The following is a 23,037-nucleotide window of genomic DNA, read 5'->3' as shown; positions in this document are numbered from 1 at the left end:
GAATGGCAGGCAGTGACTAGTGGGGTGCCGCAGGGCTCAATGCCGGGACCCCAGCTCTTTACAATATACGTTAATGATGTGGATGAGGGAACTGAATGTAATATCTCCAAGTTTGCAGATGATACGAAGCTGGGTGGTGGTGTGAATTGTGAGCGGGATGCTAAAAGGCTGCAGGGTGACTTGGACAGGTTAAGTGAGTGGGCAAACGAGTGGCAGATGCAGTATAATGTGGATAAATGTGAGGTGATCCACTTTGGTGACAAAAACATGAAGGCAGAACATTATCTGAATGGCGGCAGATTAGGAAAAGGGGAGGTGCAACGAGACCTCGGTGTCATGGTACATCAGTCATTGAAAGTTGGCATTGAGATACAGCAGGTGGTGAAGAAGGCAAATGGTATGTTGGCCTTCATAGCAAGGGGATTTTGAATATAGGAGCAGGGAGGTCTTACTGCAGTTATACAGGGCACTCTCTGGGTGAAGAAGTTTCTCCTCATCTCGGTCCTAAATGGTTTACCCCTTATCCTTAGACTGTGACCCCTGGTTCTGAACTTCCCCAACATTGGGAACATTCTTCCTGCATCTAACCTGTCTAAACCCATCAGAATTTTAAACGTTTCTGTGAGGTCCCCTCTCATTCTTCTTAACTCCGATACTGAAGAACACCTCCACAACCTGGAGGAGGTGCTACGCAGACTGTTTTTGTCCTCAACTCCGCTGCAGGGCCCAAATGGCTCGCAGGCACTGTGGTTACCAAAGAGGGAAATAGGATTCTGGTAGTTAAACTTACCAATGGACAAATCTGCCACAAACATGTGGATCAAACAAAAAGGAGGTTCAGCAACCCTATCGAAGAAGCAGAGGAAGAACACGATATAGAGTTCACTCCACCACAGGTGACCGAACACAGGAACCAAAGGGAGGAGAGCCCAGTCACTGTGGACAGTCCGGACAGGCCTGAGGCACCGCAAACAGCAGACACTCAAGCCAGCACCCAACAACCGGAGCCCCAACTCAGGCTCTCTAGAAGAGAGCGTAAACGACCAGAGAGACTCAACCTGTGATCCCAATAAGACTTTGGGGGGGAGGTGATGTCATGTATTTAACCAGCATTGTAACCCATGTATAATCTGACCTAAGTTATACACTTTGAGAACAATGACCACTAGGTGGTGAACTTGTGGGAGACACTCCTAACCTGGACCTTCAGAGATAAAAGGGGAAGCTCCACCCACTTCCATCACTTGAATGCTATGGAATAAAGGACAGGTCACAGACTGACCTTCTCTCAAGCATGGGCCTCATGTGCATTTATACTGTATATTAAGGATGTATCAGACTGGACCTGTATTCATTGGAGTTTAGAAGGATGAGAGGTGATCTCATAGAAACATATATAATTCTGACGGGACTGGACAGGTTAGATGCAGGAAAAATGTTCCCGATGTTGGGGATGTCCAGAACCAGGGGACACAGTCTAAGGATAAGGGGTAAGCTAGTTAGGACTGAGATGAGGAGAAACTTCTTCACTCAGAGAGTTGTTAACCTGTGGAATTCCCTGCCGCAGAGAGTTGTTGATGCCAGTTCATTGGATATATTCAAGAGGGAGTTAGATGTGGCCCTTACGGCTAAAGGGATCAAGGGGTATGGAGAGAAAGCAGGAAAGGGGTACTGAGGTGAATGATCAGCCATGATCTTATTGAATGGTGGTGCAGGCTCGAAGGCATGGCCTACTCCTGCACCTATTTTCTATGTTTCTATGTTTACTAGACCACCCATGTTTGAAGCCTAGGCTATTTGTGAGGCAAAGAACATCAACAGTGCATAAGCAGTAAAAACTATTTCTGTGCCGATAAATTGAAGTTTATGCTGGAACACAGCAAAAAAACGTCCAGAAGTCAAACAATAGCCAGACATAGTAAACCAGCAAATGACCTGTAAGTACTGCATGATATCTTTTAACTAGCGCTAGCAAGGGGGCTTTCATGCCAGTTAGCATCACATCCCATTTATTATATTAATACTCTATATTAATTTCCACTTAGAATATTGCCAGCCTGCGCTCCTGATGCAAGTGCTACCTCCTCATCCAATATGGTAGGCGCACTTCTTGAATGCCATGTTTGAGACCTAGTCGGATGCATAAGTGCGGAAAAATGGGTACCCTGCATCTGAATTTCTAGGCCAGCGACTCTTAGGAGGTTTATTAGGTTAGCCCTGAAAACAGGCGTGAGTATCACAAGGCACGATTAACCTGTGGTTGTTGACTGCAAAGCAAGCTGCACGCTAACTTTGTGCCACCTGCTCATTATAATAATATCTGCATGCTGCCAGGCCTCCCCAAGTCCTCAGAGGTGTCCTCGGCCTCTTATACTGTTCCAACGAAGCTCAGTGTAAACTCGAGGAACAGCACCTCACCTTCCGATTAGGCACAGCCTTCTTTACTCAACATCGAGTTCCACAATTTCAGAAGTACATGGCAGAGTTGACATGCGGCGTACAGAAAGCAACGTGTATGTAGTCAATGGCACCCTGCACCACAGAGAAACCTGCAATCCTTGCAAACCCTCGTGCTCGCTACGCCTGCTTCTCTCTAGCAAGAGGGAATGTGATGCAAGAGGGAATGAGATGAAACTCTTTTTCCATAGAGAGCCTCAGTGACCTCGCTGCAGTAGTCCACTGCAAACTGAGATATTGGTCATGTCTCCAGCAGCAGTCCGGAAGGTCACAAATTTATAATGCTTCATAGCCACGGTCACCTTGACAACCACTGGCAATTCTTGCCCTGCTCTGAGATTGGCATTATGGCTGCAGTAATTGGCATATTGCAGTGACAACCTCCTTAGTGAAGTGTAGACGACTCAAACCTTGGTCTTCGCTGAAGTTCAGTTATGAGAATTGCTCCGAAAACACCCTCTACGGAGATGGCCTCCTGCTGAGAGCCCTTCTCCCCTCCTCTTCCTCCCTCTTCTCGCAGCTTGTTCTCTTCTGCATGGCTTCTGCTCATCCTACTCGTGCAGCCATGTATGAAATCAACTGGTTTGTGCAGAAGCCTTAAAGTTAGCAGAAACATACTTGAGCACCTGTCAGACCTCTCCCTGTTGACTGTTGAAAGTTTAAACAACTAGGTGTTTGCACGCTAAGCCTTTTCCAATATGGCGTTTGGTGCACTTCACGTCAGAAGTGTGCGCATGCGCCGCAGATGTCATTTTAGAGCCTTAAGGGGCTTTCTGGTGCCTAAAGCACAATTTTGCCCGTTTATTTGTATCTTTACAGGGTAATTAATTGACCTATTTTATGCTTCACTTTTGAATTTTAGGGAAGGTACAGAGAAGCAAGGGAGAGTAGAAAAAATAAGTTTGATCAAGCATATCAATACATGATTGATATCTTGGCTACGAGATTGGAGCTGGAGAAAACTGAAGTGACAGAATTTATTTTGGATTCCATTTCTGTAAGTAATATTATTTGAATTGCTTTATTTAGTCCTATCTACCATTTTTCTAAGATTTTCTTGCCAAATTCCCCACCAGCAACATCCTGCGGGGTCACCATTAACTAGAAACATAACTGTACCAGCCACATAAATTCTGTAGCTACAAATGCAGGTCAGAGGCTTGGTATTCTGCAGCGAGTGTCTCACCTTCTGACTCCCCAAAGCCTTTCCACCAGCGACAAGGCACAAGTCAGGAGTGTGATGGAATACTTGCCTGCATAAGTGCCGCTCCAACAACATTCAGGAACCTCGACACCATCCAGGACAAAGTTACCCACTTGATTGGCATGCCATCCACCACTTTAAACACTCACTTTCTACACCACGGGTGCAACATGGCTGCAGTGTGTGCCATGTGCAAGATGCAATGCAGCAACTTACCAAGGCTTCTTCGACAGCACTTCCCAAACCCGCAATCTTTACCACCAAGAAGGACAAGGGCAGCAGGTGCATGGTAACACCATTATCTCCACGTTCCCCTCCAAATCACACACCATCCTGACTTGGAAATATATCACCGTTCCCGAATCGTCACTGGTTTAAAATCCTGGAAACCCCTCCCTTCTCATATGGACTGCAGCAGTTCAAAAAGGTGGTTCACCACCATCAAATGGGCAATTAGGGATGGACAGTAAATGCTGGCCTTGCCAGTGATGCCGACATCCCATGAACAAATTTTTTTAATGTTATTTTATGTAGAAGCAATTTTTTTACATACCTTTTCCTAATTTATTGCTATTTGGATGGTGATACTGGATAGACTCATCATCATAGGCAGTCCCTCAGAATCGAGGAAGACTTGCTTCCACTCTTAAAATGAGTCCTTAGATGGCTGAATAGTCCAATATGAGAACCACAGTCCCTGTCACAGGTGGGACAGATAGTCGTTGAGGGTAAGGGAGGGTGGGACAGATTTGTCACACTCTCTTATCGTTGCCTGCGCTTGATTTCTGCATGCTCTCGGCGATGAGACGCAAAGTGCTCAGCGCCCTCCCAGTTGCACTTCCTTCACCTAGGGCGGTCTTTGGCCAGGAATTCCCAGGTGTCGGTGGGGATGTTGCACTTTATCAGGGAGGCTTTGAGGGTGTCCTTGTAACGTTTCCTCTGCCCACCTTTGGCTCGTTGCCGTGAAGGAGTTCCGAGTAGAGTGCTTGCTTTGGGAGTTTTGTGTCTGGCATGTGGACAGTGTGGCCTGCCCAGCGGAGCTGATCAACTATAGTCAGTGCTTCAATGCTGGGGATGTTGGCCTGGTCGAGGACGCTAATGTTGGTGCATCTGTCCTCCCAGGGGATTTGTATGATCTTGCGGAGACATCATTGGTAGTATTTCTCCAGCGATTTGAGGTGTCTAATGTACATGGTCCTCGTCTCAGCCATACAGGAGGGCGGGTATTACTACAGCCCTGAAGACCATGAGCTTGGTGGCAGATTTGAGGGCCTGGTCTTCGAACACTCTTTTCCTCAGGCGGCCGAAGGCTGCACTGGCGCACTGGAGGCGGTGTTGAATCTCCTCATCAATGTCTGCTCTTGTTGATAAGAGGCTCCCGAGGTATGGGAAATGGTCCACGTTGTCCAGGGCCGCGCCATGGATCTTGATGATTGGGGGCAGTGCTGTGTGGCGAGGACAGGCTGGTGGAGGACCTTTGTCTTATGCATAAGGCCCTTGGTTTTGTATGCCTCAGTAAATACGTCGACTATGTCCTGGAGTTCAGCTTCTGTATGTGCGAGATACAGGCGTCTGTGTACGACGTTAGAGGTTGGGGTTGTCTTGGATCTTGCCTGGAGACAACGAAGGTTGAACAGGTTTCCACTGGTTCTGTAGTTTAGTTCCACTCCAGCGGGGAGCTTGTTGACTGTGAGGTGGAGCATGGCAGCAAGGAAGATTGAGAAGAGGGTTGGGGCGATGACGCAGCCCTGTTTGACTCCGGTCCGAACGTGGATTGGGTCCGTAATGGATCTGTTGGTAAGGATCACGGCCTGCATGTCGTCGTGGAGCAGGCGGAGGATGTTGACAAACTTTTGGGGGATCCGAAAATGAGTAGGACGCTCCATAGACCCTCACGGTTGACAGTGTCAAAGGCCTTTGTAAGGTTGAAGAAGGCCATGTATAAGAACTAGCGCTGTTCCCTGATTTTTCCTGCAGCTGTTACGCTGCAAGAACCATGTCCGTTGTGCCCCATAGGGACGAAATCCGCACTGTGACTTTGGGAGGAGCTCCTCGGCCACAGGGAGAAGATGGTTGAGGAGGATTCTAGCGACAACTTTCCCAGTGGCTGATAGCAGGGAGATTCCTCTGTGGTTGCCGCAGTCGGACTTGTCCCCTTTTTTAAAGATGGTCATGATCACTGCATCTCTGAGATCGTCCGGCATGCTCCCCTCCCTCCAGATGAGAGAGATGAGGTCATGTATTCGCGCCAACAGTGCCTCTCTTCTATACTTTAGTGCCTCAGCAGGGATTGGGATTCCTTCCGCTCCTGTAGCTTTGTTGTTCTTAAGCTGTCTTATGGCTTTTTCTACTTCGTGCAGTGTTGGGGTTTTACTGAGGTAGTGGCGGGTAGCATTCTGCGGGATGGAGTTGAGAACACTCCATCTAGACTAGAGAACATGTGAATATACGAACAATGATGGACCGGTAAAGACCATCTGGTCCATTGAGCCTGTCCCACACAATTGCGATACCTTGTGTATCACAACAAATACACTCCACCCCACCCGAAACCAGGTGATTTCCTGGAGAGGCAAAATAAAAACCCAGGGCAATTTGGGAAAAAAAATCGAGGAAATTCCTCTCCGATCCATCTAGTTGATCGAAACTAGTCCAGGAGATCACTCTGGTCATTAAATTTCCTGCAGTACCTACTTTCTATAAAAGGTGATCTCAACCGCAGCCAGAAACAAATCCAGCTTTTGCATGAAGGAATTCAACGAGTCTGCATCCACCACATGAAAGGACAGCGGCCTATTATTCTCTGTGAAACGAACCAGCTCCTGACATCTAACCCAGATCTAGCCTTATACAACTTAAATTTGTGCTCCCTGGTCCTTCCTAACCTATTTAATTGAAATAAACTGTCAGCTGGAACACCGTCTATTCCCTTCATTATCTTATAAACTTCAATCATATCTCCCTTAAGTCTATGCTGCTCTAAGATATAGAGTCCCAATTCTTTTAACCTATCTTGATAACTAAGATGCTTAAGACTTAGAATTAGTCTAGTGGCCCTCTTCTGCACCCATTCCCGAACCTCAATATCACATAGAAGCTGGGATTGTTCTCCTTAGAGCAAAGGCTAAGAGGAGATTTGATAGAGGCGTTTGAAATCATGAAGGATTCAGATAGAGTAAAAAAAGGAAAATGGTTTCCAACGGCTGAAGGGTTGATAACCAGAGGGCACAGATTGAAGTAATTGGCAAAAGAACCAGAGGCGAGATGAGAAAATGTGTTTTTACTCAATGAGTGGTTAGGATTTGGAATGTATTGCCTGACAGGATGGTGGACACAGATTCAATAGTAGCCTTCAAAAGGGAATTGGATAAAGAATTGAAGGAGAAATAGTTACAGGGATATGGGAAAAGAGCAAGGAAGTGCTAGATTGCTCTTTGAAAGATTGGGCCGACTAGCCTCCTGTGCTGTACTATTCTATGATTCCCTTCTTTTGTAATTTTGATTCTTCTGCCAATTTTCTCACTTTCCCTCCTGCTTGTGGAGGCATTGATTATTGAGGTTCAGTTTCAGGAACAACAGTCATGCAAGTGACGTTGATTTCAAGCATGAGATGAGTGTTTGGAAATTTTAGTTGAGCCTGTTCATCGGTGGTCTCCATTTTTCCAGTCCATGTGGATCGACAAAACCTCTGCTCACAAGAGATCACTTCATCATGTGAGAAAATTATGTCGTGACAATAACTGAGACCTGGCTCAAAGAAGGAGATGATTGGATGCTTAATATCCCTGGAAAGATAGGGAAGGAAAAAAAGAGGAGGGGTAGCAGTTTTGATTATGGAAAATACTACAGTGCTAGAAAGATAATGTCCTTGAGGGATCAAAGACAGAATCTATTTAGTTAGTGTTGAGAAACAATAAAGGAGATATTACACTACTTAGTATATTTTATAGGCCACTAAATAGTGGGAAGAAGATAGATGAGCAGTTTTGCAAAGAAATTACTGAGAGATACAAGAACTTTAGAGTAGTAATAATGGGAGACTTTAACTACTCCAATCATCATCATAGGCAGTTCCTCGAAATCGGTCTTGGGCCAAGGATTCCCAGGTGCTGGTGGGGATGTTATCAGACTGACCACACTCGACCAGCTGCGTTGGGCGGGCCACATCGTCCAGGTGCCCAACACAAGACTCCCAAAGTGTCCTTGAAGGTGTCCTTGAAACGTTTCCTCTGCCCACCTGGGGCTCGCTTGCCATGTAGGAATTCCGAGTGGAGCACTTGCTTTGGGAGTCTCGTGTCGGGCATGTGGATGATGTGGCCCACCCAAAGGAGCTGGTCAAGTGTGGTCAGTGCTTTGATGCTGGAGATGTTGGCCTGATCGAGAACACTGCACTGCACCGACAGAAAAAACTGTGGGGGACACCGTGCGGCTGGCGCAAGATTTTTTTTTAGGTGAATTTTGCTTGCGGTGCTGGAGACCGGTGCACTTAGGAGTGTTCAGCAGCAGCGGGGCGGAAGTGGGAACTGTCGGAAAAACCACTGAGGAGAATTTTGCGAGCGGCAGCCATTTGACAAAAAGAGTCGGTGACCATTCAACACTGCCGCGTGGCTGCCCTTTTCTGGCAGTAACAGGCCTTATTGGGAGGTTGAATTTTGACCCCTCCAATGTGGAAAGGGATGACAACCAAATCCTGGATGACAAAGGAGTTATGATGAAGCAGAAAAAGGGGGTGTATGACAGATGTCAGCTTGGCAATGCAAGAATCAGGCTGAATATAAAAAGTACAGAGGAGAAGTGAAAAAGGAAATGAGGGGCAAAGAGAGAGTATGAGAATAGATTAGTGGCTAACAAAGCAAAATCCAAAGGCATTCTATTTGCAGTAAAAAGATTGTCAGAGGAGCGGTAGGGCCGATTAGGGATCAAAACGGAGAAATATTGGTGGAGGCAGAAGGCATGGATGGGGTACTAAATGAGTACTTTGCATTAGTGTTTTCCAAGGAAGAGGAATAGTAAATAAGGAAATTGCTGGCATACTGGATGAGATAAAAATAGATAAAGAAGAGGTTCTAGACAAGCTGGCGATAATTAAAGTGGATAAGTTACCCAGTCCGGATGGGATGCAATCTTGAGAAGTAAGGGTAGAAATTGCATTGTTCCAATCCTCCTTAACTACAGGGGTGGTGCCAAAGGACTGGAGGATTGCAAATGTTACACCCTTGTTCAAAAAAGGGACAAGGATAAACCTGGCAATTACAGGCCAGTCAGTTTAACGTCAGTGGTGGGGAAGATTTTAGAAACAATAATCAGGGAGAAAACTAACAGACACTTGGACAAGTATGGACTAATAAAGGAGGGCCAGCACAGATTTGTTAAGGGAAAATTGTGTTTTATTAACTTGATAGAGTTTTTTGATGAGGTAACAGAGAGGATGGATGAGGGCAGTGCAGTTCATGTTGTGTGCATGGACTTTCAAAAAGTGTTTGATAAAGTACCACATGCTAGGCACGTTAGCAAAATTGAAGCTCATGAGATAAAAGAAGCAGCAGCAGTATGGATACAAATTTGGCTAATGGAATAGAAAACAGAGTTGTGGTGAATGGCTGTTTTTTAGACGAGAGGAAGGTTTACAGTGGCATTCCCCAAGATTCAGAACTAGGATCACTGCTGTTTTTGAGATACATTAATGACTAGGTCTTGTGGGTACAGAGCACAATTTTGAAATTTGCAGCTGACACAAAACTTGTAGTAAACAGTGAAGAAGATAGTAATAGATTTCAAGAAGACATAGACAGGCTGGTGGAATGGGCAGGCACATGACAGATGAAATTCAATATAGAGAAGTGTGAGCTCATACATTTTTATAGGAAGAATGAGGAGAGACCATAAAGGAGGTGCAAGAACAGAGAGACCAGAGGGTGCTTATGCACAAATCTTTGAAGGTGGCAGGATAACAAGGATAACAAAGCAGTTTAAAAATGTATATGGGATTCTGGGATTTATAAATAGAGGCATTTAGTACAAAAGCCAGAAAGTTATGCTAAACCTATATAAAACCGTAGTTTGGTCCAAGCTGGAGTATTATGTCAAATTCTGCGCACCACACTTTAGGAAGGCTTTGGAGCGGATACAGAAGAGATTTACGAGAATTATTCCAGGGATGAGGAAATACAGTTACGTCAGAAAAGCTGGGGTTGTTCTCCTTGGAGCAGAGAAAGCTAAGAGGAACATAAGAACATAAGAAATAGGAGCAGGAGTAGGCCATTTGGCCCCTCGAGCCTGCTCCACCATTCATTAAGATCATGGCTGATCTGATCCTGGCCTCAACTCCACTACCCCGTCCGCTCCCCGTAACCCTTGACTCCCTTATCATTCAAAAATCTGTCTATCTCCACCTTAAATATATTGAAGGACCTAGCCTCCACAGCTCTCTGGGGCAGAGAATTCCACAGATTCATGACACTCTGAGAGAAGAAATTCCTCCTCATTCCTGTTTTAAATGGGCGACCCCTTATTCTGAAGCTATGTCCTCTCGTTCTAGATTCCCCCATGAGGGGAAACATCCTCTCTGCATCTACCGTGTCAAGCCCCCTCAGAATTTTATATGTTTCAATAAGATCACCTCTCATTCTTCTAAACTCCAATGAGTATAGGCCCAACCTGCTCAACCTTTCTTCATATGACAACTCCTTCATCTCAGGAATCAACCTCGTGAACCTACTCTGAACTGTCTGCAATGCAAGTATATCCTTCCTTAAATAAGACCAAAACTGTACAGTTGGAGCAGGACTTCCCTACTTTTATACTCCATCCCCCTTCCAATAAAGGCCATTTGCCTTCCTGATTACTTGCTGTACCTGCATGCTAACTTTTTGCATTTCATGTACAAGAACCACTAGATCCCTCTGTACTGCAGCATTTTGTAATCGCTCCCCATTTAAATAATAATTTTCTTTTTTCTTTTTCTTACCGAAGTGGATAACTCACATTTTCCCACATTATAGTCCATCTGCCAAATTTTTGTCCACTTACTGAGCCTATCTATATCCCTTTGTAGATTCTTTACTTCCTCCTCACAACTTACTTTCCCACCTATCTTTGTATCATCAGCAAAGTTGGCTATGTTACATTCGGTCCCTTCATCCAAGTCATTAATATAGATTGTAAATAGTTGAGGCCCCAATACCTGTGGCACCCCACTAGTTACTGTTTGCCAACCTGAAAATGACCCATTTATCCCAATTCTGTTTTCTGTTAGTTAGCCAATCCTCTATCCACGCTAATATATTACCCCCAACCCCATGAACTGTTATCTTGTGGCACCTTATCAAATGCTTTCTGGAAATCCAAATACACAACATCTCCTGGTTCCACTTTATCCACTCTGCTTGTTACATCCTCAAAAAACTCCAGCAAATTTGTCAAACATAATTTCCTTTTCATAAAGCCGTGCTGACTCTGCTTGACTGCAATATGATTTTCTAAATGTCCTGCTACTATTTCCTTAATAATGGACTCCAGCATTTTTCCAATGACAGATGTTAGGCTAACTGGTCTATAGTTTCCTGCTTTCTGTCTCCCTCCTTTCTTATATAGGGGTGTTATGTTTACGGTTTTCCAGTCCGCTGGGACCTAACTAGAATGCATGGAATTTTGGTAGATTGCAACCAATGCAGCCACTATCTCTGCAGCCACTTATTTTAAGACCCTAGGATGTAGGCCATCAGGTCGAAACGTATAGGTTTATGAGGGGGCTTGACAAAGTGGATGCAGAGAGGATGTTTCCATTGATAGGGGAGACTAGAACTAGAGGGCACGATCTTAGAATAAGGGGCCGCTCATTTAAAACAGAGATGAGGAGAAATTTCTTCTCTCAGAGGGTTGTAAATCTGTGGAATTCGCTGACTCAGAGAGCTGTGGAAGCTGGGACATTGAATAAATTTAAGACAGAAATGGACAGTTTCTTAAACGATAAGGGGATTAGAGGTTATGGGGAGCAGGCGGGGAAGTGGAGCTGAGTTCATGATCAGATCAGCCATGATCCTATTGAATGGCGGAGCAGGCTCAAGGGGCCGTATGGCCCACTCCTGTTCCTCTTTCTTATGTTCTTATGTCCAGGGGACTTGTCCACCTTTAGTCTTCAGGAGATTTGACAGCGATGTTTAAAATCATAGATAGAATAAAGAAGAGAAACTGTTTCCAATGGCTGAAGGGTTATTCATTTAGCACTGGAACATTTTCAGGTGCAGATGAAGGGTGTTGGTATATTTTTCATCAGATTGTTCCGTGAATCAATAAACAAGGCTTGATTTTGAATCTGATTGTCCAGCTGCATTCTATAGGAGTGAAGAAGAGGAGGAGGAAGAGTACGACCAGTAGCAAGGGGTTGCTGAAGGAGGAGTTGCAGATGGGCCCACACAGTGGGCAGCAACAGAGGTCCAGAATGCCTTAACCAGCTCACGTGTCACCAATCTTGGAGGATGGCTGCTTGCTTGTGTACAAGAGATACCCTCTTTCTCTACCATTGATGAGGACACCTCTTTGGAACCCCAGCAGAACTGGTACAACAATAGCCACATCACCACAAGGTGCCTCTCAGGGTGTACATGCAGAAGATCAGCTTTCTTGACCTGTCTGCAGAACAATGCTTCAGGAGGCTGCCTGTCAAGGCAGGTGGTCACAGATCTCTGCAGCCTCTTCTTGGAAGATCTCCTACCTACTGGACCTGGCGGTCATGCCATGCCTGTGGCAGTGAAAGTAGCCTCTGCCCTCAACTTTTACGCCTCTGAATCATTTCAGGCTTCACAGGGGCCATATCAATGATGTCGCAGTCAACAGTCAACTAATACATCAGGCAGGTGACCGATGCATTTTTTTAGCAGGGCGACACGCCATATCTCCTTTCCAATTGATGTCAGCAGTCAGACAGGAAGAGTTTTGGTTTTGCAGCTCAGGCTGGCTTTCCACAAGAGCAGGGTGCTATAACTACACACATGTAGCCATCAGGGCATCCTCCTACCAGCCAGGAGCCTTTGTTCACTGCAACGGTTTCGACTCAGTTAATGTGCCCATTACCCAGGTTGTTATGTATGTTAACTGGGTTTTACCTGCCACCGGAGGGCACATCTGTCGGAGTCCTAATGGTCACTGCCAGATACGTGCAAGCCGTGTATATAATGTTGGCAGCCATGTTGAATTCTCACTTTGAGAATAAATAAACGAGTAAGGTCATGCCTGAACTGACTCACCTCGTGGAGTTATTCGATACTTAACAATTGGCGACGAGTTAAAAATACGAACTTTCATACAACCATGTCTGTTGGAATTTTGGAGAGATTCGTGGAAGGGGAAGACTGGGAGGATTTCACTGATTGGAAGGGACCGATAACGCAATTAAGCGCAGGGCGGCTCTCCTCACCGTTAGTGGGTCAAAAATTTATGGCCTTATCAAGAATCTACTCTCACCGACTCACCAAACAGATAAGACTTACGATGAATTGTGTACGCTGGTTCGGAACCACTTTAAACCGAAGGAAAGTATCATCATGGCGAGGTATCGTTTCTATATGCACAATTGCTCCGACGGCCAGGACGTGGTGGAATTTGTCGCAGACCTGAGACGTCTCACTGGGCCTTGCAACTTCGGAGCTGCGTTGGAGGAAATGCTGCGGGACTTTTTCGTGCTTGGCATTGGCCACGAGGTCATCCTTTGAAAGCTGCCTGCTGCTGAATCTCTAGACCTGAGCAGGGCCATCACGATCGCCCAGGCATGCATGTCCACGGACGAAAACTCGAAACAGATATCTTCCCAGCATCGAAACTTACCGGGGCATGTACTGTGCATAAAATAATATCATCGGCAGGCAGAGCTAAACATGGCAGAGCCTACTCTTCTGTGTTCGTACGACCTGTAACTGCTCAAAGTCCGCCATCGGGGGTGAATCAAATCTCGCCTTGTTGGCATTGCGGGGGCTATCATCGGGCCCATCAATGCCGATTCAATGCCGTGTGCAAAGGATGTGCAACAATGGGGCATCTTTAGCGAATGTGTCTGCAACCGAGCAAGCATGCTGCGACACACCACGTGGCTGAGGATGATCGATCCAGCGTGGATCAAGCGGCACAGGCAACTCAACCCGAGGTACAAAACGAAGAAGTGTATGGAGTACATTTTTTTACCAAAAGTCCTCCGATAATGCGGGAAGTTATATTAAATGGGGTTCCAGTATCCATGGAATTGGACACGGGTGCAAGTCAGTCAATAATGAGCCAGAGGGCTTTCGAAAAAGCTGTGGGACACTAAGGCAAAAAGACCCAAACTGAGCCCAATCAATGTGAAGCTGCATACCTACACCAAAGAGCTCATACCAATCATTGGCAGCGCAGCAGTAAAGGTATCGTACGATGGAGCTGTGCATGATTTATCGTTGTGGATCGTTCCAGGCAATGGCCCAATGCTGTTCGGCAGGAGTTGGCTTGAGAAAATTAAATGGAACTGGAATGATATTAAAGCCTTATCATCAGTGGATGACGCTTCATGTGCTCAAGTGCTGAGCAAGTTTCCCTCATTGTTCGAATCAGACATCGGCAACTTCACAGGAGCCAAGGTGCAGATCCACCTAGGCCTGGATGCAAGACCCGTCCATCACAAGGCTCATGTGGTTCCGTACATCATGAGGGAGAAGGTCGAGATCGAACTGGACAGACTTTAATGGGAAGGAATCATATCACCAGTCGAGTTCAGCGAATGGGACAGTCCAATTGTCCCGGTGTTGAAAAGTGATGGCACGATCAGGATCTGCGGCGACTACAAGGTAACGATCAACCGAGTCTCGATACAGGATCAATACCCGTTACCCAAGACTGACGACCAACGCTAGCGGGAGGGAAGTCGTTCACCAAATTGGACCTGACCTCCGCTTACTTGACACAGGAGCTGGTCGAATCTTAGAAAAAACTGACGTGCATCAACACGCACAAAGGACTGTTTATATACCACAGATACCCTTTCGGAATTCGCTCGGCGGTAGCCATGTTTCAGAGAAACATGGAGAGTTTGCTTAAGTCCATCCCGAGAACCGTCGTGTTCCAAGATGACATCCTGATCACCGGTCGTGATGCCACTGAACACCTGCACAACCTCGAAGAGATTCTACGTCGTCTGGACAGAGTGGGTCTCAGGCTAAAACGCTCCAAGTGCATTTTCATGGCACCAGAAGTCGAATTCCTGGGGAGAAAGATTGCAGCAGATGTCATCAGGCCTATGGACTCAAAGACAGAGGCCATCAAGAATGCACCCAGACCCCAGAGTGTGACGGAGCTACGTCCGTCCCTGGGTCTTCTCAACTATTTCGGTAACTTTCTACCTAGTTTGAGCACATTGCTAGAGCTCTTGAACATGTTGCTGAGAAAGGGTAACGACTGGGTTTGGGGAAAATCTCAAGACAGAGCCTTTGAGAAGGCCAAGAAGCTGCTATGTTCCAACAAATTACTGGTACAATATGACCCATGAAAGTGGTTAGTGCTGGCCTGTGACACCTCATCATATGGGGTCAGTTGTGTGCTCCGGCAAGCCAATGTATCAGGCAAACTCCAACCAGTTGCATACGCGTCCAGAAGCCTGTCTAAGGCTGAAAGAGCCTATAGTATGGTAGAGAAAGAGGCTTTAGCATGCGTATATGGGGTTACGAAAATGCACCAATACCTGTTTGGGCTTCGGTTTGAGCTTCAAACAGACCACAAAGCACTCATTTCATTGTTTTCTGAGAGCAAAGGTATGAACACCAATGCCTCGTCCCGCATCCAAAGATGGGCACTGACATCCATTTATGATTATGTCATCCGCCACAGACCAGGCACTGAAAACTGTGCTGATGCGCTTAGTTGGCTATCATTGCCCACAATCGGGTGGAAATGCCACAGCCCGCAGACATGCTGCTGGTCATGGATGCCTTCGAGAGCGAGGGGTCACTCGTCATGCCTCGCCAAATTAGGACCTGGACCAGCCGGGATCCTGTATTGTCAAGCGTAAAAAGATGTGTCCTAAATGGAAATTGGTCTGCCATTCCCAGGGAAATGCAGGATGAAATTAAGCCTCATAGCTGCCGCAAAGATGAATTGTCTATTCAGTCTGATTGTCTGTTATGGGATAATCGTGTTGTTATGCCAAAAAAAGGCAGGGAAACCTTTGTGCGAGATTTACACAGTACCCACCCAGACATTGTCATGATGAAGGCCATTGCCAGGTCTCACATTTGGTGGCCTGGCATTGACCCAGACTTGGAGTCATTCGTGCATTAGTGCAACACTTGCATGCAACTGAGTAACGTACCTGTGGAGGCTCCGCTGAGTCTGGGGTCATGGCCATCCAAACCGTGGTCAAGGATCCACATAGACTTTGCCGGCCCCTTTCTCGGCAAAATATTTTTAGTGGCAGTGGACGCTTACTCCAAATGGATTGAATGCGTAATAATGTCATCCACCACGTCCACAGCCACTATTGAAAGTTTCCGGGCCATGTTCGCCACCCATGGCCTGCCCGACGTCCTTGTCAGCGACAACGGATCGTGTTTCACCAGTTCGGACTTCCATGAGTTTATGACCCGTAATGGCATCAAGCATGTCAGGTCCGCCCCTTTCAAACCCGCATCTAACGATCAAGTGGAATGTGCTGTCCAAACCATTTAAGCAGAGCCTAAAACGCGTGACTCACGGCTCCCTACAAACCCACTTGTCCCACATTCTGCTCAGTTACCGCATGAGACCCCACTCGCTCACCAGGGTCCCTCCTGCCGAGCTGTTAATGAAGAGAGGCCTCAAAACCAGGCTCTCTCTTGAACACCCGGATCTCAATGATCATGTTGAAACTAGAAGGCAACGATAGCAATGGTACCACGATTGCGCGGCTGTATCACGTGACATTGCTGTTCATGACCCTGTGTTTGTCCAGAATTATGGTCATGGTCCAAAGTGGGTTGCTGGCACGGTTTTGGCCAAGGAGGGGAACAGGGTGTTTGTAGTCAAACTGTTAAATGGCCAAACGTGCAAGAGGCACATCGACCAAACCAAACTGTGATTGACAGACAACCCAGAACAAATTAAAGATGACATCATCATCGACCACCCAACACACATCCAACCATCAGTTGACCCTTGTGTCATTCACGAAGACGAACCTACCATCCCCGACAGTCCTGTCAAACCGACTGCTCCACAATGCAGCAATGGTCCTAATAACTCACCCAAGCTTGAGTTCGAACTGAGAAGATCAACCAGTGAGCAGAAGGCCCTAGACCGTCTCAACTCGTAAATACAACCTGTACCAAGGACTTTGGGGGGAATGATGTCATGTATGTTAACTGGGTTTTACCTGCCACCGGAGGGCACGACTGTTGGAGTCCTAATGGTCACTGCCAGACACGTGCGAGCCGTGTATATATTGTTGGTAGCCATGTTGAATCCTCACTTTGAGAATAAATAAACTGGAGTAAGGCTATGCCTTAACTAGCTCACCGTACTTAGCCTCGTGGAGTTATTCGATACTTAACTCAGATAGCTGCCATGATGACTAAATTTTAAAGCAATCCAATATCCTTCCAATTTTGGAACCCCACCGGTCCACAGCAGAACTGGTACAACTGCAGTCACATCACCACAAGGTGCATCACAGAGCAGGCGATTGGGATGCAGAAGTTGTGGTTCAGGTGTCTTGACGGATCTAGATGCTCGCTGCGATACTCGCCAGCCAGAGTATCCATAGAAACATAGAAAATAGGTGCAGGAGTAGGCCATTTGGCTCTTCGAGCCTGCACCACCATTCAGTAAGATCATGGCTGATCATTCACCTCAGTATCCCTTTCCTGCTTTCTCACCATACCTCTTGAGCCCTTTAGCAGTAAGGGCGATATCTAACAATGAACTGGCATCAACAACTCTCTGCGGTAGGGAATTCCACAGGTTAACAACTCTCTGAGTGAAGAAGTTTCTCCTCATCTCAGTCCTAAGTGGCTTACTCCTTATCCTTAGACTATGTCCCCTGGTTCTGGACTTCCCCAACATCGGGAACATTCTTCCTGCATCTAACCTGTCCAGCCCCGTCAGAATTTTATATGTTTCTATGAGATCCCCTCTCATCCTTCTAAACTCCAGTGAATACAGGCCCAGTTAATCCAATCTCTCCTCATATGTCAGTCCTGCCATCCTGGGAATCAGTCTGGTGAACCTTCGCTGCACTCCTTCAATAGCAAGATCCTTCCTCAGATTAGGAGACAAAAACTGAACACAATATTCCAGGTGAGGCCTCACCAAGGCCCTGTACAACTGCAGTAAGACCTCCCTGCTCCTATATTCAAATCCCCTAGCTATGAAGGCCAACATACCACTTGCCTTCTTCACTGCCTGCTGTACCTGCATGCCAATTTTCAATGACTGATAATTACCATGAATGATCCACCCACACGCACCAAACCAGCAATCGACCTCGCAGTCAATCACGAGGATGAACTCACCATGCCCGACAATCTGATCAGACCAGCCATACTGCAGTGCAGCAATGATCCGACCGACTCACCCATGCCAGGACTTCAACTCAGGTGATCAACCCAGGAACACAGAGCCCCAGATCGTCTCAACTTGTAAATAATTTGTATCTAAGACTTTGAGGGGGTGGGGGGTGGGGGGAGGGAATGATGTTATGTATGTAAACATTACCAATGTGTAATACTTGCCTCCAGTGGGTGCGCTTGTGGAAGACCCAAGCAGGTATACATTAAAGAGACCGAGGTCACAACAGTTTGAGCTTACAATATACAGTCTTGTGGAGTTATTCTAAACATAACAAAAGGCATGGATGAGGTTTTCAGCAGCAGATGAGCTGAGACAACGGCAGAGACGGGCAATGTTACGGAGGTGGAAATCGGTGGTCTTAGTTATGCTGCGGATATGTGGTCAAAGGCTCATTTCATAGTTAAATATCACACCAAGGTTGCGAACAGTCTGGTTCAGCCTCAGACAGAAGTTGGGGAGAGGGATGAAGTCAGTGGCTAGGGACCGAGGTTTGTGGCAGGGACGGAAAACAATGGCTTTGGTCTTCCTAATATTCGATTGGAGAAAATGTCTGCTCATCCAGAACTGGATGTCAGACAAGCAGTCTGACAAATTAGAGACCGTGGAGGAGGCGAGAGAAGTGGTAGTGAGGTCGGGCTGGGTGTCATCAGCGTACATGAAGAAACTGATGCTGTTTTTCCAGATGATGTCGCCAAGGGGCAACATGTAGATGAGAAATGGGGGGGTGGCCAGGATAGATCCTTGGGGGATACCAGAGGTAATGGTGTGGTGGCGGGAAGAGAAGCTGTTGCAGGTGATTGGCTACAATTAGATAGATAAGAATGGAACCAGGTAAGTGCAGTCCCTCCCAGCTTGACGGCGGTGGAGAAGCGTTGGAGAAGGATAGAGTGGTGAACCGTATCAAAGGCCGCAGACAAGTCAAGAAGGACGAGGAGGGATACTTTGCCTTTGTAACAGTCACAAAGGATGTCATTTGTGACTTTGATGAGACTGTTTCGGTATTGTGGCAGGCGTGGAAACTGGATTCGAGGGATTCAAACATGGAATTGCAGGAATACATATGAACATAAGAATTCGAAACAGGAGTAGGCCATCTAGCCCCTCGAGCCTGCTCCGCCATTCAAAAAGATCATGGCTGATCTGGCCGTGGACTCAGCTCCACTTACCCGCCCGCTCCCCATAACCCTTAATTCCCTTATTGGTTAAAAATCTATCCATCTGTGATATGAATACATTCAATGAGCTAGCCTCAACTGCTTCCTTGGGCAGAGATTCACAACCCTCTGGGAGAAGAAATTTGGTTTCCCAACTCGGTTTTAAATTGGCTCACCCATATTTTGAGTCTGTGCCCCCTAGTTCTAGTCTCCCCGACCAGTGGAAACAACCTCTCTGCCTCTATCTTGTCTATCCCTTTCATTATCTTAAATGTTTCTATAAGATCACCCCTCATCCTTCTGAACTCCAACGAGTAAAGACCCAGTCTACTCAATCTATCATCATAAGGTAACCCCCTCATCTCCGGAATCAGCCGAATGAATCATCTCTGTAATCCCTCCAAAGCTAGTATATCCTTCCTTAAGTAAGGTGACCAAAACTGCACGCAGTACTCCAGGTGCGGCCTCACCAATACCCTGTACAGTTGCAGCAGGACCTCTCTGCTTTTGTACTCCATCCCTCTCGCAATGAAGGCCAACATTCCATTCGCCTTCCTGATTACCTGCTGCACCTGCAAACTAACTTTTTGGGATTCATGCACAAGGACCCCCAGGTCCATCTGCATGTTGTAATTTCTCCCCATTCAAATAATATTCCCTTCTACTGGTTTTTTTTTCCCAAGGTGGATGACCTCACATTTTCCGACATTGTATTCCATCTGTCAAACCTTAGCCCATTCGCTTAACCTATCTAAATCTCTTTACAGCCTCTCTGTGTCCTCTACACAACCCACTTTCCCACTAATCTTTGTGTCATCTGCAAATTTTGTTCCACTACACTCTGTCCCCTCTTCCAGGTCACCTATGTATATTGTAAACAGTTGTGGTCCCAGCACTGATCCCTGTGGCACACCACTAACCACCGATTTCCAACCCGAAAAGGACCCATTTATCCTAACTCTGCTTTCTGTTAGCCAGCCAATTCTCGATCCATGCTAATACATTTCCTCCGACTCCGCGTACCTTTATCTTCTGCAGTAACCTTTTGTGTGGCACCTTATCGAATGCCTTTTGGAAATCTAAATACACCACATCCATCGGTACACCTCTATCCACCATGCTTGTTATATCCTCAAAGAATTCCAGTAAATTAGTTAAACATGATTTCCCCTTCATGAATCCATGGTGCGTCTGCTTGATTGCACTATTCCTGTCTTGATGTCCCGCTATTTCTTTCTTAATGATAGCTTCAAGCATTTTCCCCACTACAGATGTTAAACTAACCGGCCTATAGTTACCTGCCTTTTGTCTGACCCCTTTTTTAAACAGAGGCGTTACATTAGCTGCTTTCCAATCCGCTGGTACCTCCCCAGAGTCCAGAGAATTTTGGTAGATTATAATGAATGCATCTGCTATAACTTCCGCCATCTCTTTTAATACCCTGGGATGCATTTCATCCGGACATGGGGACTTGTCTACCTTTAGTCCCATTAGCCTGTCCAGCACTACCCCCTCCTAGTGATAGTGATTGTCTCAAGGTCCTCCCTTCCCACATTCCCGTGACCAGCAATTTTTGGCATGGTTTTTGTGTCTTCCACTGTGAAGACCGAAGCAAAATACTTGTTTAAGGTCTCAGCCACTTCCACATTTCCTATTATTAAATCCCCCTCCTCATCTTCTAAGGGACCAACATTTACTTTAGTTTTATATATCGGTAAAAGCTTTTACTATCTGTTTTTATGTTTTGCGCAAGTTTACTTTCGTAATCTATCTTTCCTTTCTTTATTGCTTTCTTAGTCATTCTTTGCTGTCGTTTAAAATTTTCCCAATCTTCTAGTTTTCCACTAACCTTGGCCACCTGAAAGGCATTGGTTTTTAATTTGATACTCTCCTTTATTTCCTTGGTTATCCATGGCTGGTTATCGCTTCTCTTACCGCCTTTCGTTTTCGCTGGAATATATTTTTGTTGAGCACTATGAAAGAGCTCCTTAAAAGTCCTCCACTGTTCCTCAATTGTGCCACCGTTTAGTCTGTATTACCAGTCTACTTTAGCTAATTCTGCCCTCATCCCACTGTAGTCCCCTTTGTTTAAGCATAGTACGCTCATATGAGACACTACTTCCTCACCCTCAATCTGTATTACAAATTCAACCATACTGTGATCACTCATTCCGAGATGATCTTTTACTCGGAGATCGTTTCTTATTCCTGTCTCATTACACAGGACCAGATCTAAAATAGCTTGCTCCCTTGTAGGTTCTGTAACATACTGTTCTAAGAAATAATCCCGTATGCATTCTATGAATTCCTCCTCCAGGCTACCCCGTGCGATTTGATTTGACCAATCGATATGTAGGTTAAAATCCCCCATGATTACTGCAGTTCCTTTTTCACATGCCTCCATTATTCCCTTGATTATTGCCCGCCCCACCGTGAAGTTATTATTTGGGGGCCTATAAACTACGCCCACCAGTGACTTTTTCCCCTTACTATCTCTAATCTCCACCCACAATGATTCAACATTTTGTTCATTTGAGCCAATATCATCTCTCACAACTGCCCTGATATCATCCTTTATTAACAGAGCTACCCCACCTCATTTCCCTTCTTGTCTATCTTTCCGAATTGTCAGATACCCCTGTATGTTTAATTCACAGTCTTGGCCACTCTGCAACCATGTTTCTGTAATGGCCACCAAATCATACCCATTTGTAATGATTTGTGCCGTCAACTCATTTACTTTATTTCGAATGCTGCGTGCGTTTAGGTAGAGTGTTTTAATACCAGTTTTTAAACCATGATTTTTAGTTTTGACCCCTCCTGCAGCCCCTTTATATTCATACATACATGTATGAATGATGGTCACGGATTTGGGAAGCAACACGCGTTCAACGACTTTCGAGAGGAAAGGCATTTTGGAGATAGGACGGTAGTTTGCAAGGACTGAGGGATTGAGGTTTGTTTTTTGAGGAGAGGGATGATGATGGCAGATTTGAGGGAGGGGGACAGTACCTGAGGAGAGCGAACCATTAAAATGTCAGCTAACATGGGAGCCAGAAAAGGAAGTTGGGTGGTCAGCTGTTTGGTGGGAATAGGGAGCAGGAAGTGGGTCTCAAGGACAGGACGAGCTTGGAAAGGTCATGAGGGGAGATCAGAGAGAAACTTGAAAAATGTGAAATCAGGACTATGGCCTCTTTGCACTCTCAGTTTTGAGACGGTCCTTTATTGTAGAACCACCTTTGATGTTCTTCTCATAGCAGCGCATTACCATTTATATTGCCTGCACTTACACTACCCCCTGCTGTGATGAAAAGTCTGTGCTTCAAAAGCTTACTGTAGCATCACTGAGAGGAAAAGACAGCTTTTTGAGAACACAATTTTTATCCAATTCTGTCTGCATTACACTGCCTGCAATGCGTGTATCGTGTGAGATAGTGCATCCTCAGGAGGTTTGAGGTTCTCCAAAGAGTCTTCCTCTGTGGGCAGGTTTTTTCTGTGAGAGCCCTGCAGGAAAAAGGAAAGAGTAATGGTACTTAGAATATGTTAATGTGCACATGAAGCACTTGACCGTACTGATTGATGTGTTGAAATTCGCTGAAGGGTCAGTTGGTTTGTGGCAAATGAGGGGGTGTTAGGTAATATCCGTCACCATGGTCCACC

The 23,037-nt window shown here is 45.9% G+C and overlaps 1 protein-coding gene across 1 annotated transcript in view; it reads left to right on the top strand.

Annotated features, from left to right (window-relative positions):
• LOC139267485 (dynein axonemal heavy chain 8-like) overlaps window positions 1-23,037 on the top strand; it is a 2,569,686-nt gene that overhangs the window by 177,000 nt on the left and 2,369,649 nt on the right. The window contains exon 3 of the mRNA XM_070885867.1: window positions 3,320-3,454. Coding sequence (XP_070741968.1) covers window positions 3,320-3,454 — 135 coding nt within the window. The remainder of the gene's footprint in view (window positions 1-3,319; window positions 3,455-23,037) is intronic.

Source organism: Pristiophorus japonicus, chromosome 7 (genome assembly GCF_044704955.1).
Source record: "Pristiophorus japonicus isolate sPriJap1 chromosome 7, sPriJap1.hap1, whole genome shotgun sequence".
Lineage (NCBI taxonomy): Eukaryota > Metazoa > Chordata > Chondrichthyes > Pristiophoridae > Pristiophorus > Pristiophorus japonicus.
Note: the sequence above shows the minus strand (reverse complement) of the source record. Positions and strands in the feature narration are given on the sequence as shown.